At 43.2% G+C, this 20,206-nt stretch overlaps 1 protein-coding gene across 2 annotated transcripts in view; it reads left to right on the top strand.

Annotated features, from left to right (window-relative positions):
• Positions 1-20,206, top strand: part of BICDL1 (BICD family like cargo adaptor 1) — a 160,001-nt gene that overhangs the window by 46,067 nt on the left and 93,728 nt on the right. For both annotated transcript variants that reach the window (XR_012244326.1, XM_073629320.1), the window contains exon 3: positions 9,259-9,375. Coding sequence is in view for 1 of the 2 variants with exons in the window: in XM_073629320.1 (XP_073485421.1) it covers positions 9,259-9,375 (117 nt within the window). In the remaining variant the exon portion in view is untranslated. The remainder of the gene's footprint in view (positions 1-9,258; positions 9,376-20,206) is intronic.

Genomic DNA, 20,206 nt, shown 5'->3' with positions numbered 1-20,206 from the left:
TGATGGCGGTGGGTGACAAAGATCAAAGGATAGACAGGTACTCAGAAATGATATATGTACAATGCTGCCCCTAGAGGCCAATACAGCAGGACAGACATTAATACAAGATATTAAAAGGACTACCTCTTGGCAATATCTCATTGGACAGGAGGATAGTGGGGGTGGTTACGAATGGGTTTGGATGAATGTGTAAAAAGGGCACACAAAAGGGAATTCATCCCTTTTTCACTGTTGGTTCAAGCCTGGTAGCTCGGCTATCTCTTTACCATCTGAGCCTAGCTCAATGATACAAACCCTTGCGGAGAGCCTTGTGATAAGTATCTTTGATATTCTTGTATTATATGTTCTATTGGTATAAGTTTGTAATATCTTTCTTTAGTATTTTTTTATGTTAGCACTTTCCTATGTTCTTGGAAAATAAATAAGACTTTGTTTTATTAAGCCGTGTGCTTGGTTTCATAGCTAACCTTGTATTATTTTGATATCAACAGTAACATGTGATCAGAGTTTCAATAGACTAGCTAACTAGGGGATTAGACAAGTTAATACATAGGTGCAACAGATAGAAGAAATTCCATAACCACCCCCGAATAATATTTATTTGCACCAATTACTTCAGGTAGTAAACTGCTAAACAAAAACCCCCATAATAGCCCTGCAAGACAATGGCATAATGTGCTAGTATCTATCACATACTAGCACATTATGAAATACCTTAGAACGAAACCCAGTCTTCCTTCCAGGTTCGAGTGCTCCGGCCCTCTGTTTGGTGGAGCTGCGATGACGTCACTTCCACATATGCGCACGGGACTCATGGCCGCGGCACGGAGCACTGAAGGAATGGCACGGGTATGCAGTCCCTTCAGAGTGCATGTGCTAGTTACGTCACCGGCTGCATGCAGTGTGAATATCTCCTAAACGGTGCACGTTTAGGAGATATTCACTGTGCCTACAGGTCAGCCTTATTATAGGCTGACCTGTAGGTACAAGTGCAAGAAAATACTTTACTACCACTTTAAACTTTTAAATATTTCCTGCTTGTAGCACAAGCTTAAAGGAGAAATGTGGGGTAGTTAAAAAAACAAATATACATACTCCCCTTGATGCTGCAGCATCGCTCTGATGCTGCAACTGTCCTCCACCGGCTCTAAGACTGAGAACTGAGCAATTATATGACTGCTGATCACTCAGTTTTTGGTCTGCTTAGAGTGGAGAGTGATGACTGTCATTCACTTTTCTCTGCTCTTTTCCTCCAACGCTCACTGAATGCTGAGATGCAGAGCCAGCTGTCAATCAGGCAGCTGGGTGGATCCCAACAATATGGTCGGGATGCTTCCAGATCCTGGAGCTGCTCTGTGATGTCAGCTGACAGCAGGCTTTAGTCCACTGTTATCTGATTCTGGATCACAGGAGAACAAAAGTAATTGCACTCCCGTGACCCAGAAGAGAAGTATAACCAGAAAAGCTTTGGCCATACTTCTCATTTAAATTACCTGATTAAAAACTGTAGTAGTTTGTTTAGGGCAGAAAGCCAATGTGACGTCTTGTAATCATTTACTAGCATGTACCGCCAGTGAAAATATTTGCAGCTGAATATGTTCTGCTTAGCACCTTAATCGCCATGCTATTTATTTTAAATGATAAGTTATGTAAGGATCAGAGCCTGAATATTCAGAAGCCTTTCCAGATCAAATTCCGGTTTTCTTCCAAATCTCCCAAAATGAAAAGTCCAGCTGAAAGTCCTGTTTGGCTTTTAGAAATGCTAAAATTTTTATCCCAGTTGCTAGGATACGCCATATTATACTGTCACAGTCTGGTGATGTTACCATAGAGATGTGATTTTATTGCCTTTCTCTTGAGTTTAGACACAACGTGCCTGTGACATCAGAAATATTACTCAGACATCACTCACTGGTGCAAACTGAATGCATTGTAACAGTTTCACCACCAAAAGAGGTTGACTTATCAATAAAGTGTTTCTATTGCCAGTGGAATAAAAAATGGGTTGTTTTTGCTGTCATATATCAGATTTAGTGACACATTAATTTATACTGTCATGTGCCACTTACCTTGTCAACACTGGGGATTGAAAGGCTGAAAGAGGCAGTCCACCTACTTTGTGTCAGTACACCTTATAAACACCTCTGAAAGAGCAGGAAAGGATGTTGCCCTACTCTGATAGAAGGTTGGTTATAGGTGCATGGACCCAATGTCACTCTACTCTAATAGAAGTTTGGTTCTAGGTGCATAGACCCAATGTCACCCTACTCTGATAGACGTTTGGTTCTAGGTGCATGGACCCAATGTCACCCTACTCTGATAGAAGTTTGGTTCTAGGTGCATGGACCGAATTTCACCCTAGTCTGATAGAAGTTTGGTTCTAGGTGCATGGACCGAATTTCACCCTACTCTGATAGAAGTTTGGTTCTAGGTGCATGGACCGAATGTCATCCTACTCTGATAGAAGTTTGGTTCTAGGTGCATGGACCCAATGTCACCCTACTCTGATAAAAGTTTGGTTCTGGATGCATTGACCAAATGTCACCCTGCTCTGTTAGAAGTTTGATGCTAGGTGCATTGACCCAAAGTGGCCAAACCATAAGTGCAAACTATACTATTCCACCAATGAAAATGCACAAAAACAGAGACAGTTGGAATCCTTTTAGTATACACAGACTTGTTTTTTATTTTTTCTTTAACTTCTTTATTTATCAAGATGCCGTTTCCAGTATATCCATACAATAGGAAATGAATGAGGTACAGCCGTAGATAGAAAATACCACCATAAACTTCTGGTAGTCATGACTGCCGAACAGTATAGTAAATCAGGATCGATAACATGTATAGACCAAATGAAGTAAAGCTCTTACTGGTATAGCCAATGGTAGGTTCATTCCATGAAAGGGTGTGAGCAAGGTCTAAAACAACATGAATGGTCTACAGACCTGAAGTGGACCCCATTCAATAGGAGCCAGTGATTCCAGTGGGGGCAGATAAAATATCTATCCATGGCAAAATGGCAAAAAAAAAAAAACGGCTAGGGTTTTATATATAAAAAAAGAGGGATCAAAAAGAGTGATAAGTGAACTGAAAATAGAGAAGAGGGAGAGAAGGAAGAAGAGAAAAAAAAAAGGCGGTGAAGGTTTAACTAGCAGAGGAAGGAACCATCCGCACCCATCAGCCTGTGGAATTCATGTCAAAGAGGGCTTTACCCTCCTCAGAGTAGACAAGCATGTTCCACAAAGTCCAGATTTTGGATTACAGACTTGTGTTTTTACTGGCTGTTAGAAGTAAGGTGTGTGGGGAATTCTTTAGGCCACAGCTGATGCAGCTTGTGTAGAAATGTATATTAAATAACGTTTAAGATATGTTTTGAATGTAAAAGGGTTTTCCAGATAAAGCAAAACTGTTGGAAAACAGCCCAAAACAGTGCTTAAAAATGTATGTCAGCTATATAATTTATGTTTAGCCAATCTTCTGATACATGCACTCCTGCCAGATAGCTTAGCCTGGTTGGTGACCTCACTTTTTCTTCACTGTGGTTAAAATATAGACCTTGGTCATTGATCTGACTGGATGGCGCTGATTGGGATTGCCTCATCAGTAAGGTGATGCTATCATGCTGCTCTCTTTTAGGATTGGCAATCTCCCAATGTTAGACTGACAGCAGTTAACAATGCAGTTGACCCTGATTGGCTCACAGTGCTGCCACTTCCTTTTCACCTGCACAGGGGATTACAGGAAGCTACAATCAATACAAGATAAACTAGCATGACTTAAAATGCATTTAACTACTTTTAGTTCAAATAAGGGGGGGGGGGGTGGTACATAGTACAATAGTTGGTACATTGGGGTCCATAATACACCAAATCAGAGGCATGTGAGGATAGCAACATGTCAAGAGAAGGAGTTAATTACACAAAACCTTAAAGCGGAGCTCCACCCAAAAGGGGAAGCTCCGCTTGTTTGCTTCCTTCCCATCTCTGCTGTCACATTTGGCACCTTTTCGGGGGAGAGAGGGGAGCGGGTACCGGTTTTTGACAGGTACCCGCTACCACTTCCTGGTGACTTCGCGGTAGGGTACTGGCTGTGAACCCACAAGGCTTCAATGCTGGTTTCCCTTATGTGAAATGGCGGCGACCGCACCCGAGAACCAATTTAAAAATCGGCTTGGGTGCAGATATCACAGGTTCCCTGGACAGGTAAGTGTCCTAATATTAAAAGTCAGAAGCTACAGTATTTGTTGCTGCTGACTTTTTTAATTTTTTGGTGGGGGGCTGGAGCTCCACTTTAAAATATAACTAAAGGCAAAACATTTTTTTTTGGCTTGGGTTGAAGTGGAGAGGGATTGCAGTCCCCGTCACTTTTTATAGCTGTCTGTGCTCCCCGTTTAGGAGATTCCCCCTCTCTCTTTGTCTTGTTTACCATTATCATTGAAAGTGAAAGTACAAGAAAATCCCAAATTTTGGGTTGTCCCTAGAAATGTAATAGATGGGAAATCTTCCAATGGGGAAACTAGTTCTGGTGAGCTGGGGGTCCCCAAGGAATTCCCTTAACTTGTCACTTTCTGTTTAGATATGGGACAGGAATTGAAAGGAAATCTCCGAAAAGGGACACAGATGGTGACAAAAATTCTGACGAGGTTATAACCCTCCCTTGCTTCTTCCAAAATGAAAAGAAAATTTCCTATAGTTCTACTTTAAAAAAAGGGAGGCAGATTGGGAAACCACAATAAAGGTTATAGGTGTAACACACTGAGGTGTTTAGTCAAGGCAGTAAAAGAATCAGAGTCCCTATAGGTCAGCCAACAGGTCCAGGTCCAGACCTCCTCACATTTGTTTTGGTCAGAGGACCTCTGAGTCTCCGTTAAGAATCTAAAACCCAATTCTACAAGGTGAGATGAAGTGAAGGATTTCCACTTATGGGAAATTGTCACTCTGGCTGCATATAGGCAGTGCCTCAGGATTCCTTTTGCGATCTTAGAGAGGGACCCAGATATCAATGACAAAAAAGGAGGGTTGTCCCGATACCGATGCGAGTATCGGTATTGGGACCGATACCGAGCATTTGCGCGAGTACTTGTACTCGCACAAATGCTCCCGATGCCTTAGCCGATACCTGGCTAGGAGAAACAGGAAGTCAGCGGGCGGAGCGGAGTCAGCGGGCGGAGTGGAGGGCAGAGTCAGCGGGCGGAGTCAGTGCCAGCCATCAGTGTGTGCCACCTATCAGTGCCCATTAGTGTGTGCCACCTATCAGTGCCCATTAGTGCTACATGACATTAAAAAAAAAGTATCGGTAATCGGTATCGGCGAGTACTTGAAAAAAAGTATCGGTACTTGTACTCGGTCTTAAAAAAGTGGTATCAGGACAACCCTACAAAAAAGCCACTTGAGCCCAGATATCTGATATGCACATGCTATAGCAAGTTGAGAAGATGTTCCTCCAGAAGGAGGTCAGCTGATGGCATCCCCACCAGACATGCAGATAAGTACCTGGCTCCTGTTTAACTACTTATTAATAGATCCATATCTGGAATATTTATTTTTTGCCCGGTGTTTAACTTTAGGCCCCTTTCACACTTATACGACTTTTCCCACGATTTTGGACTGCAAAGTCCTTTCAGTAGGACTTTGTAAGCACAAGCTGTAAGCACAAGCAGCTTTTGTAAACCCCAACCCTGTAAAGTCGTACTGATCCCAAATCGCGGCAAAATCACAGTAAAATCGCGTGACTTTGAAGTCGCACAAGTGTGAAAGGGGCCTTAATCTTAGCTAGAACACAATTTCACATTAGTATAGTAAACTTTGCACTGCTACTGTATGAGTAACTATAAAAGAAAAGAACACATTTGAAATGAATGATAAAACTCTTTAAAAGGGACCATGTAATGTTGTACAGTGTTTGAAATGTAACTCCACTTTCATTGAGAAAACAAAAACAATCCTTTTCTTTTCAGTTATTGAGGCTGGGTTCACATATGTGCGGCAGCAGTTTGCAGCCCAGGGTTTGGTGCAGTCCTGTTCACCGATTCAGATGCGAATCAGGTCCCAACTTTTTCCTGAATTCACACCTCAACCTGACCCAAACACGCACAGAACCCTTTTGGAATGCGGACCGCGGCCGCCCCGGACATGTGTGAGCCGGCTCCATTGAGAGTCGGTCACACTCCCACGACATGCGAATTGGATGCGGGAAAATCCGTATCCAGTTCGCACATATGTGAACCCAGCCTCATAGTGCATGGATCCCATGTATCAGATCTGTCTGCTATATTCACAAAATCAGTCCTAGTGTGGTATAAAAAATAAAGTAATTTAAAAAAAGTGTTAACGTTTAATTCATTATGTTTTATATTAATTCCATAAAAACCTGAATTAATTACACCCTATTATTATATTATATTACACACCATATTGTATTGCATTACGGCATCCTATCTGTGGAATGCTGGAAAGCAATACTAATAAGTGCAATTAGCAAGCTGTTTGCTGATAATGTTCAGACATACTAATACTCCAGTAAAGCTCACAAATCTGCCTAATATACATTTTCATGCCACAAATCTAATCAGTAAAAAATGCATTTGTGTGTGTTAATCGTAATTCTGTTTGAGGGGCCAGTTTCAACAGGTTAGACATTTTTTATGTGCAACTGACTTCCTGTCAATAAACTGATTACCAGTGCAGAAATCTTTTTAACTAGAATAGATGTTTTTAAATTACGGAATCGCAGAGGAATATAAACCATTATTAGGAATGAAAGAATACCAAAACATGATTGCGTTAATTTTCTCCTGCTTGTTGTCCTCTTAACCTAAATGACCTCTGTGGTGTTTACTAATGCCAAAACGAATTGAGCTAAGTAGCTTTGAAGCTTTGGTTAGCAAGCACTAAAATTAATCCTCTGTTACTTGTGGCAATAGTCTTTTGAAAATCAAGGTGAGCATTTTAAGAATTTAGTTTATTGCTATTTGTATATACAATGGCCACATGTTGCCACAGTAATAAAAGAAACCTAAACCAACCTTTGCATGAGGGAAAAATACTTTACTCCAGTTCTTCTAACCACCAGCTCTTTGTGCAAAAATATAACATTTAGTTCTTATGAATGGCCAGCCCTTCTTGGCACATAGCTGAACTTGTCTGAAAACAGGTTGAAGGGAACCTGTCAGTAGGCCAGCCATACACAGAGCAAACCATGGGATACAGGAAAAAAATTAGCTTGATTCCCCCAACGACACTGACAGTGTTGATGCGGGAATCCCTCCTGCTGGGCCATTGTCTTCTCCCAGCAGGGGGGAATCAGTCGATCAACTTAACTTGGTACATTCAGCCTGCCCATACATGGCCAAGATTCGAACTGTGTATGGCCTGCCTAAGGGTGGGTTGCAGTTGCAGACAGTCCCTGTCCCTTCTCGTACGCCTCTCAGTGGCTGTTGCCCACCCCTCAGTTGGATGTCCCGACTGTATCTAAATTCCTGTGTAATGAGAAAGAAAATCTAATTTTTGCACTTTCTGTAAAATCTAAATCTTGGAGTGCGAGGGGAAAAAGGTCACACTCAGTGGCAGCTGGTATTTTTTTTTCACCCAGTGGAGGCAAACAACCACCCCCCCAGTCGGCCGGTGGCACAAATGTTGGGTCATCCGCACACCCCCCCAGGGGGTGTCTCGGTCGGTCATCCAGGCATCTACCCCGTCCAGGTTGCGGGCGGAAAGCCCTCTAGCAGATGGCGGCTTCTATCGCATCTCCTCCTCCTCTGCAAAAAAGCACTCTCCTTGTGTTGTGATCATGCAATAAACAATCCGTTTGGACACCACTTTTTGTTGATCTATGGTGTGCTGGCAAATATCTACTTTGTGACTTGAACCAGTATCCAGCTGGTTGTTTCTGCAGCACCCAAACTTTGAGAGCTTATCCAGCAATGTGTGAATATGGGAATATGCAGTATTACTTCCTGCTCTACATCACAGCAGCTTCTGCAGTGGGTCTGTTCCCTCCTCCTCCTTGGCGCAATAGGATCGCCTGTCCTTTCAGCCAATAGGGTGATGGGTCAAACAACTAGGTGGGCTCGGAGCACAGTGCTCTGCGCCCCAAGTCCACCATTTTTTGAAGCCTATTAGAGCCAAAGTCTCTGCCACAGACTTGAGTAGAACAAAACTGTACGATCCTCTGCCACAGGATGTAGTAGTTTCTGATGAACTTCTTCCCGCAGGACAGACAGCACAGGACCATCGCCGCAACAGTTGTAGTAGGCCCCAGACAGGCTTCTGGGCCCACCCACATGCTGCAGCAACGCAGTCCCCCGGCCCAGAGGACCACGAGGTAGGACTCCTAGCACATACCTGTCGGCCAGGAGGGCCAGCAGGTGGAAAGAAAGAGACCAAGAAATATGGCGTCTGTCCCTTAAATACCACTTCCCAGAATGCACCGCAGGGAACAACCTCTGCCGAGTTACTTCTGAGAAAGAAGAACACTCAATACACCTCAATCTGTTGCTTTCCAGCTCCGGTCTGTATTGACACCGACATCTACAGGTGATGGAGTGAAACTGCACGCAACACAACCAAGGCTAGAACAGAAGCTAATTTAGCTATAGAATAAATCTGAACTATGTACAGAACAGATGAGCCACTAAATTTACATATAAGCGGTAGATTAAAAATCTACCAGCGATACATACTGAACTGAGGCATACTGGTTAGATGAGGGAGGTGCAGCGGCTGGCTTACAATTCTTCTGTTTAGCAATGTCCTAAACTTCTATAACTGGCAGCATAACTCGATTATATCTGAATTTCTGTGTCCCTCAATAGTCTCCAAGAAATAGATTTTATGGTAAATACAAAAACCTTGTTATCTGATCCAAAGTCCTCTTAAAAATGCCAATTTTACATGATGCAGTGGTGGCGTTCTACAGACTCCCTTTCTATATTAGGGGTTTCAATTGCTTTTTACCATTAACTAGTTATCTTGAAGGGGACTTTTCATAATTTAGCAACAGTATTGTCATTAAACAGAAATAGTTGATGCACCCTTTTTAAGTTAGCAGGAACTATCGTAGTCTAAGTGGTGCTGCCTATGCGGGAAATGTGTTAGCAGTGGATAGAGATCTAGATTCCTAGGCCTGGGACTGTGTTGTGTGCTTCCAAATTTAGGCTTGTAAGTTATTGCTTAAAATTGTGTTTTCTGTTCAGAATTAGATTTTTTTTAATTACATCACTTTAAAAACTTTTATTTTTCTTTGTAATTCTACAAACAGGCTACAGAAATGGAAAGGCAATTGTCGCTGCAGGTCAGTGTGCTTCAGGAGGAGTTCCGTGAGAAGAGTAAGTCTGCAAGTCAACACATTTCACGGCTGGAAAATCTTCTCTCAGAGGTCAGCTTCTACTTATAAAAATGATAGCTTTGAGGGACTTGACTAAAGAAATTATTGACATATACCTGTAGCCTAATTTAATAGATTGTATTAAAGTTTCTCTTTTAATTTCTATTAAAGGTAACCTGTAGATACTGTAAATATGTGAGCTACTGCTGCTATTTTGAAGGTGCAGGCTTCAGGGCTTTTCTTCTGTTCCTGGTTTACTACCTGGTAAATTATTGACCTGGAACGAGCCTGCAGATTGAGCATCCAGAGGTTCTTAGACATCACTGTCTGCATATTTATAATAAGTCATTTTCTTAATAGGCACAGTAGCCAGGTTCAGGGTAACAGCCCTAGATAATGCAACTTTAAATACAGGTGCATCTCAAAGAATTAAAATATCATCAAAAAGTAATTTTTTTTCAGTAATTCAATTTTAAAAAGTGAAACTCATATATTATATAGATTCATTACACGTATGAGTTTCACTTTTTGAATTAAATTACTCGAATAAATTAACTTTTTGATGATATTCAATTTTTTTGAGATGCACCTGTACAAGTCAGCAATGTCTTGTCCCTTATTTCTCTTCCCAAAGGTTCCCTTTAAAGGAAAAGTCCATTCAAAACTGCTCTTTTAGTATTTGGTAGTTGCTATGGGGTTAAACCACCTAATGTTTTTTTATATACTGTATCTAAGTAACCCTTGTGGAAACCCTCTGTTTTTGAACTGTAAATTACTATTGGGTGAAGGGAGATATCGTGCGAGTATTCACAGCAACATGTGGGAGGGGGGTGCCTATAGCAATAATCATAATTAGGTTTCATGGTCATAAACGTCTCACTCCCTCTGACCATCCTAAACCCTATTCCCCTATGATTAAGCCCATCGGTCAAACCGGAGTGGTCCGGGGGTAGGACCCTTGTGCATAAGCTTGTTGGCTGATTGCATTTTTGCCTGTGAAGTCATCATCAGTGTGTGGCTTTTCCTTTGGATTACACTGAGATATGTCTTTAGGAGTTATGGACTCCAAGTCAGCATCTTATTCCAGAATATTAGGCAATCCTTTTGAGGGCTGAAGCGGTGCATTTTAATTTGACTGTACAAACTGTAAGGACATAAGTTCTGCTTTAAATTTCCAGACCTAAATTCCTGCTTTACTGGGAATTAATTGAGAATATTGGGAGCAGCCGAAGAAGAACAAAATATTGCCACTGGATATCCTGAGATATATAGGAGTTTGGCAGGTGACAAAGCTCTGTATAGTAAAAAAAAAACCCTTGCACCACCGTAAATAACCAAAATGTGAATAATATATTATAAACAATAACTGAAAATTAATAACTACTGAGAAAATGCAGCTGCTGTTTACTGCCTCTGGCTGGAGGTCTAAACTTAAAAATTATTAATCTGAACAGCGCTTGCTATAATGTGTAAATCACATCAGTCTGTATGGTGTTGTGCTCAGTTCAATTATCATATAACATTGTGTTTTCATAAAGCCAAAACTATAAATCACCATTATAATCTATATCAAATATATGTGACAAAATGAGTCCATTAATGAAACAAATAGTCCATATGTCAAAATTTATATATACTGTGAATAGTCCTTATAACCTTCAAAAGCCTTTTCCACCACGTGCCCATGTTCTGCACCCACCAGATATCAGTGACCCCTTTACTGTACAGCAAGGGAAGTCAGCAGCACTTGTTAGGTCACTATGGGACCTGTCCTGATCTTCCCATCAGCCTCTGTTGTGGGCCCTGTCCCCTTCCTTGTTGTGCTCCTAGTCTTCATTAAAATCTATTAAAAAACGCTACAAAGCCACAATGTATAATAGCATAGGCCCACCATATGACAAGGAAAATGGATGCTCCCCGTGGCCATCTTCAGAAGCCGTGACGTATTGATGATAAAACGCGCTAAACGGAATTTCTGGTGCGCCATTTCTGGTCTGTAGGTGGAACGCACGACTGATCGCAGGCTGCATCCATTTTCATAGTGTAAATCCTTGAATGGATTTACACTATGAGAGGACTCCTCTCCTTCTTCTTCATTTTACTCCTTCTCCATTAAATCGAGTGGAGGAAGACCAGGACCACAACAAGAAAAGTGATAGGACTATAGCTGGCGGCACTGATTGTTTAGGAAAAACCTGACAGCCTCTTCATACATGGATCCTAATTTGGCCGGTTCCTGCTAAAACCAACCGGATTTCAGTCCATGTATGGCCAGCTTTTATGTGAAATCAGTCATGAAAAATCACATTTTGGAAAGATTCTGATCATGTAAAGGGAACAAAATGTATTATATTCTAAAACCTATAATTGTCTGAAAGCCTAATTGTCTGTAAAGCCTGATGTTTAAGGCTGGGTTCACATAGATACGAATTGGAAGCGGGTTTCCCTGCATCCAATTTGCATGACAGGCGAATGTGACCAGCTTTCAATGAAGCTGGTTCACACAGGTTCGGGGCGGCCGCGGTCCAGATTGCAGAAGGGTCTTGTGCGTCTTTGGGTTTGGTTCAGGAGCGAATTCAGGCAAAAATTCGGACCTGGATCGCACCTGACCTGGTGAACAGGGTCGCACTGGACCCCATCCTGGGTACAGTTGCCAGAGATATGTGAACCCAGCCTGAAGGACCGCTATCAAAAAAACTATTTTGTATTCTGATAACTGCATGGAGTTAAGGTCTAACTCTAACCCAAATCATTTTGGTTTTATTTAGGATAGTTTGGGAAAGTATTAAAACCTCTGCTATACTAGGTCTATACTGTATTTACCGCTGTCTAATGCACTATTCGGGAAATTGTCCCTCCATGTGGGACACAGACACATTTTCTCACTTCCTGCATCAGTGACAATATTATCAACAAAACAGTAAGGTAGGGAAAAGGTAGGGAAAATATTGCAAATGAAGGGATGGGAAACAGTAAAAATCAGACCAAAAAACATTTTAGCCAGAGTTAATTTTAGTACATTAATATGCTGTCCAGCAACAATTTTGTTTGGTATAAAAATTTTGTACAAACTGTAATGCCGTGTACACACGGGCAGACTTTTCGACCGGGCTTGTCCGACAGACTTTCCAGCGGACATTCAACGGACTTTTGACGGACTTCCGATGGACTTTCTAATGACCGGACTTGCCTACACACGATCACACCAAAGTCCGACAGATTCGTACGTGATGACGTACACCGAACTAAAATAAGGAAGTTGATAGCCAGTAGACAATAGCTGCCCTAGCATAGTTTTTTGTCCATCAGACTAGCATACAGACGAGCGGATTTCTGGGTCCGGCGGAGTTACGACGTAAAGATTCGAAGCCTGTTCCAAATCTAAAGTCTGTCAGATTTGCGACTGGAAAAGTCAGCTGAAGGTCCGGTGAAGCCCACACACGATCGGATTGTCTGCCGGATTTGGTCCGTCGGCGTCCGTCAGACCAGTCCGGTCGAAAAGTCCGACCGTGTGTACGCCCCATAAGGCCCCTTTCACACATGCTGTCCAATCAGGTCCGCCTGTCCGTTTTTCAGGCAGACCTGATTGGACACTCCATTCACCTCTATGGAGCGACAGATAACAGCTGTGACATGTCCGCTGACATCCACCGCTCTCCGATTGCATTCGCTCCGCCAAATCCAGACGGATAGAAACCCTATTTTCCATTTGTCTGGCGGATTGGATCAGATGAAAATGGATAGGCAGGTCCGTTTTCATCTGATCTCCCATAGAAGACAGCGTGGCTCTCATAGGTCCGTCTCAGCACAGTGAGTGGAGACAGACCTGTCATCCGCCTGCTCAGCGGAGATCAGCGGATCGATCCCTGCTGAGCAAGGGCAGTCCATCAAAATGGATCCACCCTGTGTGAAAGGGGCCTAACACTGCCAGGAGTGCTTGCAGCACCCATTTTTTTATGGTTTAAATCTTCCTTGAAAAAACTGCTCTAGTTGCTTAAGCACCCCTGAAGTGTTATAGTTTCCCCCAGCCCTGTTGCATTAGAAGGACCGTTTGGTCTGCATGTACAGTATATGTAGGAAAAAACTAAATAAATAAAAAAAAAAAAAGTACTGTTATCATTATATGTATTAACAGCAACACTTATCAGAATATAACATTTTCACAATAGTGTTCCTTTAAAAACACAGGTAAGGATATTATAAAAGGCATAACAGCCTTTTAAGTGATGGCAAATCACAGAAAGCCATTGCCAACCAATCAGATTTCAGATTACTGATGGTCTTTGTTTATGAGAGGGATGACAAACATGGGCAGTTTTATTCATCCTCAGGGAGGAAAAATAAAATCTCCTTGTGGGTGCCTTATGATCATTTCATTCAGCAACCTGTACTATGACTCTTCTTTACTGCAGTGTTCATTTTAGTGCAATACAGATATTGGGCCTCCATCGGAGCAGACTGCACAAGTTTTCTAGAATCGATTTTAGATTGGACAGATGGCTAATATTGGCAGTTTAATTGATTGTAGTCAGGGAGCTGCAGAAACAATTCATCGACGGGGAGGAAAATTAAACTTCAAAACATAGAAAATTTCACTGTGGATGCCTTATGATCATTTCATTCAGTAACCTGTACTATGACTCTTCTTTACCGCAGCATTCATTTTAGTGCAGTACAGATATTGGGTCTCCATAAGAGCAGACTGTACAAGTAGAAGTACAAATAGATTTTAGATTGGACAGATGGCTGATATTGACTTTTTAATTGATTGTAGTCAGAGAGCTGCACAAACAATCACCACACATATTGACTATTCCATTGTAATGCTGGGTAAGCTGTCATCTATAACCTTTTCAGGAAGGGCATGAATTCCATAGCAAAATAAAGAACATATATGCATTTACATGTAATGATTACTCCTAAGATCTTTCCAGTGAGAACACATTAGCCAGGAGATTATTATTTTCATCCGTGGGTTCTGTGGGGAGACAACTTTATCCATCACAGCAACACTCCTCTGCTAAGTACTTTACACAAAACATTTTTATTGTACTTTTGCTAGCCTGGTTTAGAATAATCTCACAATGTATTAAAACTTTATAATAGTGCTAATGATGAGAAAAATATGCAGGTAATAACCATGGCTTTTTTTCTTAGAGAATAGGTGCAGGAACTCCCCCCTTCTGTGTCCCCCCTTGTCTCTGCGCCCTACACACCTCCAAGCATCGTCCCTTGGTTCCATTCTATACCCACCTCCCAGTACTGCCCCAAGTATCATTTTGTGGTGCTACCTAGTTTGTATGATATGTATTCTTGTCTAATAACAAGAAAAGCAGTAAAATAGATCCCCTGGAGTCATCAACAATAATAGATCCCCCCGCAACAATAGACCTCACCCCGGCAACATTAGACCCCCAGCAGCAGCAACAGATCTCCCAATGGCCAGCAACAATAGACTTCTCCCCCAGTAGTAAATCCCTACCAGCAACATAAGACCTCCCAGCAACAATAGATCCCCACAAGCATTAATAGACCTTCACACAAAAACGATCCCCACCATTGACAATTAATCCCCCAGCAGACAGCATCAATAGACCCTCCAGCACACCCCTTGCTATTACATACATTCAGTGCTGGAGGTGCCCTAACTGCATTTCCTCACGTTCCCGCTGAAAAAAGCCCTGGTAATAACTATAGAGGGATAGGTCCTCTTTGCCTCTGCTGTTTGTAGGCTCCAGCTAACTGACCTGAAATATATATCTGGCCCTCTTTATAAAGGTTTAACTTTTTGGTTAAATTGTAAGATATAATTATTTTCAAATTTCCAAAGATATTATGTATCTCAACTTGGACACAGTGATTTACTGATATCTTGTGTTCTATTGGATGCCTTTTCATGTTGAGCTAAATTCCATGCTAAATGTAAGTACTAAGCTAATACTACTACCATAATAATGGTTTCATTTGCATAGGGATAGGTACATGAAGCAAACCAAAAATTAAGTATTTTTGGGAAAAGAACTCACCTTACATGAGCTCTGCTGACCTCCAACGTTACCTGCCTATCTAAAATAAACTTTTCAGAACATGGCCTCTGTAGCAATTTCTTAGGTTTCCCTGTGGAAACCTTTCCAATAACCCTGGCCGTAAAGTGGTTGTAAACCCTTACATATGTATGTAAGTATACATACATACATACATATACATACATATACATTACATGGTTGTTATTTGTTAGTCACCACCAAGGCTCCCATCCTACACCGCTTAACGCATTTTTTTTAATGCCAAGAGCAGAGTATTCTGAACCTCATTTATTGTATATTAAAACTGGAGAAAAAGTATATATCATCTAACCACTATACAATTTTTATTTCTATTGTTGCATAATCATGCACTGTCACATCACCTAAACCCTGCGAAAACCTAAACTGAAATGGTCTGTGTTTGGAAAAAAGGTTTGGGTCACTTTCCAAAGGTTTGCCAGCCACATGATCACCAAAAGTGCAGAGAAAATACTCACTTGCTTCCATATTGTCACCGACTAGATGACTTGGTGGTAACTTCCTTGCTTGTGGTAATGCTGCAGAATGTCATTGGACAGCGATGAGGCAATGTCTAGTTTATCTGGGCAGGGAGGCAGGAACACCATGGAAGTAGGTGAGTATTTCTTTACCCTGTAAAGTGATCCTGTTGCTAGTGAGGTGTTGCCAGTGATATGATCTTATCATATGGCCCTTAAGCCCAGTACACACAGGCTGAATGCTGGCCGACATAGGCTGGTTCAAAAAAAACTGGCCGACATTCGGCCTGTGTGTATACCAGCGGGTCCGTCGGATGAGCATGCTGGAAAATCAGTGCTATCCAATGGCTATCCAATGGCAGAGAGCACTGAGCTGTTGTGTTCTGGCGGGGGGGGGGGGGGGGGCGCCCCCCTGTCAGAACATGACAGCTCACCAGGGGAGATTGATGTACTAATGTTGGATCGTTAGTACAGTGGCTCTGACCGGAGTTGACAGTTTTTTCTTTTCCCGTCAAACACAGCGGGTTGTACCAGGTTTTAGTAGGGTCACTCTGTCACTTCCTGGTTTACTGTTTCTGCTTCCAAGGTTATCTCTCTGCAAAGTGGACAGATGGGATAATGCTGTTTCAATGTCTAGGAAGCTGACGGTGTGGAAGTGACAAAGGGAGGCTGATTTATAGAACCAGGAAGATGAATTAAGCCCCGTACACATGGACCGAATGCCGGCTGACATTGGCCGGCTTCTGTCGGACGAGCATACTGGAAAGCCAGCAGCCGACTGGCTCTCGATCAGCTCCCTCAATAGCTGAGAGCGCTGATCAGAGTGTTCTGGCTGCGGGGCCGTGCCCCTGTCAGAACACAGTGGGGTAGATCGTTGTAGTAATGTCAGATTGTTAGTATAGTGGCTCTGACTGGAGCTGACAGTTTTTTCTTTATCGTACATCACGGGACACAGAGTGTCCATCACCTTCAGGTGATGGACACTGGCACAAACTAGACAGGAAGTTTAGCTCCTTATATAACCCCTCCCCTTACTGGGAGTACCTCAGTTTTTTCGCCATTGTCTTAGGTGCTGGTCACAGGTAAAGATGTGCTAGGCTGAGCTCCACCGGAATATTCCTTTGCTGGGGCCAGCTATGCAACCGGATCCATTCAAAGTGTCTTTTCAGGACGAATTGAATGGTACCTGGGCCTCATGTTGGAAGAAACAAGGTTTTACCTGTAACGCTTCTCTTTTTAGAGAGCTGGACCCTGGGATCCAGTGCTTGGTTTTTTTCAGCCACATTTCCTGGCAGGGTACTTTACGGGTCCTGAAGTGTGAATAAAAAGGGGCCCCGGTTCCCGTAGGTTTTTTAAACGGAGCCCACCGTGAGTGGTGAAGATTGGGTCTGTCTGGTTTACCACACAACCCTGCAGCTGGATAAGGTAAGTGAGGTTTCCTAAGGAATTTTTCTAATTCCTATGGGTTTTCTCCTTTAAGTAAAGTGTTGTCATGCCTAAAGTTGCCACTGGGGGTTTTCAAGAGCACTGTCCTTGGCCTGGCTAATGTTTATGTTTCTGGAACATCCCTTGTCTTTCTGCTGATCTGCTGTGTATGACCCTGGCCTAGCTGACATTTGTGATTCTGGTACTGCCCCTTGCTGTATATATTGTTGTTGTTGGTGGGTTTGTTGGGTTGGTTGTGCACTGCTTGTATTGTCTTCTTTTTTCACCTATCTTAATAAATATCATTATTATTCACTTTACATGCGTTTGTGTTTATGTCAGTGCAGTCCACACAGCCTGGTCTACTAATTCTACTGACAAGCACGTACCTGATTCCATGCTTGTCAGTCTTGCTCTGTGTCATTTCAAGCAGCATGCTTCTTCCAGCCCAAGCCCAGGTAAGCTGTTGGAAAGGGGGGCTTTTTCTTGTGGAATCCCCCACCTGGACAGGTATTTCTTCTCTCCAGGAGTCGAGGGAGCAGGCCGTCACTGCCATAGTACGGTGGTTTTCTCCAGCAGGTCTCCTCCTCTTTTCCACCCCAGCCCTTCTCTGCATGCTGGTCCGGTAGGATCAGAGCCACGCTCGCACGGAAAAGCAGTCCTTTTTTTGAAAAGTGAGGGGGGGGGGGTGCAGTGGTAAGTCAGAGGAAAGGGGGGGCAGGGCTTAGCGCGGCGTTGACGTGCCTCAGACGTTCAAAAACGTGGAGCTGTGTAAAGTGCACCTTTTGCAGATGCATTCAGCTAATGGAGGGACACAGAGCAGACGGGGGCATGTGAGTGTTGATGACACAAGGCATTCCCAGGGCACGTTTACTTAGCATCAGGCTGAGCTTTAATAGCAGCGGCAGTTGCTGGACTATTTGCTCAGCAATTGGTGCATTTTTGGTAGTACCTCTGCATTTATGCTTGGCACTATGGGCAGAAGGGGAGGTACAAGTACCCCAAAAAACAAGGGCTCAAAGGGTTCGCCCTCGGGGTCTAAGGACCCTTCCACTGCAACACCACCCCCCTGAAGGGCTAGGAAGGCTGGTCAGAGGGAGCCGTCTGGGTCGTCAGGGGTTGCAATTGCTTCTGACATTTCAGCCCCTGTCTATATTACTGAGGAGGTTTTCTCCTCAGCCATGATTGGATTAGAGGAAAGGTTAGCGTTTATTAATCGCATCACCACAGAGTGAAAGAAAACACATTAGGTCCCCTTCTACCACCAGGACCCCGAAACAGAAGAACAGTGGAAGGGGGAAGAGGAACCCCCCCTCAGGGGACCATGAAGAGGCTGATGACTCCTCTTCTGAGGGATCAAGTGGCGAAGGTCCTTCTTCAGCTTCACAAGCTGAGAAATTCCTGGTGCAATCTCTTACTGAAATGGTCATATTCGTAGAATCTTATGGTTGAAAAGTGGTCAGTCGAAACGCCATGCAAAAAGCTCCTGGCTGGTTTTCCTTTCCGTGGTGAAAGGCTGTTTGGGGATGGGGAAAGGTACCCTTTTGCCAGTTAAGAAAAGATGTAATACGTCCCTCATTTAAACGGGCTCTTTCTCCAGTGCCAGGAGCATTTGCCTTCAGGCAGTCGCAACGGCCTCCACTGTGAGGTTCAAGAGGACCTCAGGGTCAACCCCAGGGACAAAAGAAGTCCTGGGGGAAGAAACCTACAAGACAGAACGCTAAAGCCTCTTATGAAGTGGCGCCCCCCCTCTCGAGTGGGGGGGGGGACTTCTGCAGTTCTCAAGGGTCTGGCAGGAGGAGTTTCAAGACAGATGGATGGTCTCCATAATAGCCCCCAGCCACAAACTAGAGTTCAGAGAATTCCCATCTCCCTACTTTCCTCAGGGCAAATGTCCAAAGATCCAGAGAAAAAGAAGTGTCCTTTTCAAGCATTAGACCAACTTTTGTCTCAAAAAGGGTCATGGCGGTCCCTGCAGTGGAGCAGGGGTTGAGGTTTTTTCAAACCTGCTCACGGTGCCAAAACCAAATGGGGATGTCAGACCCATGCTAGGTCTTAAGGATCTAAACCAGTTCCTGAATATCCGCTTTTTTCGCATGGAATCAATCCAATCTGTTGTCTCCATCCTATAAGGAGGAGAACTTCTGGCATCAGTTGACATCAGGGATGCATACCTGCATGTGCCTATTTTCCCTGCTCATCAAAAATATCTGCGTTTTATAGTAGAAAAACTTCACTTTCAGTTTGTAGCCTTGCCTTTCGGTCTAGCTTCTACACCTCGGGTGTTTACAAAACTTCTGGCCCTTCCTCCAGTTTAAAGACTCAAAGTATAACAATTGTAGCATACCTACCTCTTAGACCAAAGCATGGTCTCCACAATCAGCTACCTGGAATACATAGATTGGGTCCTCAACATAGAGAGATCTTCTTTAAAACTATTAAGAAGACTAAGAATACTTAGGTCTGGTTATAGATACAGCCCAGAAGAGGGTGGTTTTTACCCCAGGCAAAGATCAGTTCCGTAAAGGAGCTGATTATGGTGGTCAGGGCAAAGAAGGGTCCTTCTATTCTCCTTTGCATGAGGTTGTTGGGAAAGATAGTGGCTTCATTTGAAGCGGTTCCCTATGCTCAGTCTTATTCTAGACTGCTGCAAAACAGTGTCCTGTATACCTGGGGCAAGTTGGTCCAAGCGCTAGATTTTCCAATGCGTCTGTCGCTAAAGGTGCACCAGAGCCTCAGTTGGTGGAGGATATCCAAGAATTTGCAGAAGGGGAAACCCTTCGTATCAGTTACCTGAAAGGTGGTAACAACAGCTGCCAGCCTTGCGGGTTGAGGAGCAGTCCTGGACGAGGCGCTTGTCCAAGGGAAATGGTCCAGAGCTGAAAGAACCTTGCCCATCAACATTCTAGAGATTTTGGCAGCGCACCTAGCCCT

This window comes from Aquarana catesbeiana, linkage group LG01 (assembly GCF_042186555.1).
Source record: "Aquarana catesbeiana isolate 2022-GZ linkage group LG01, ASM4218655v1, whole genome shotgun sequence".
In the NCBI taxonomy this organism is placed as follows: Eukaryota; Metazoa; Chordata; class Amphibia; order Anura; family Ranidae; genus Aquarana; species Aquarana catesbeiana.
The sequence above is the reverse complement of the archived record's forward strand: the minus strand, read 5'-3'. Positions and strand labels throughout refer to the sequence as shown.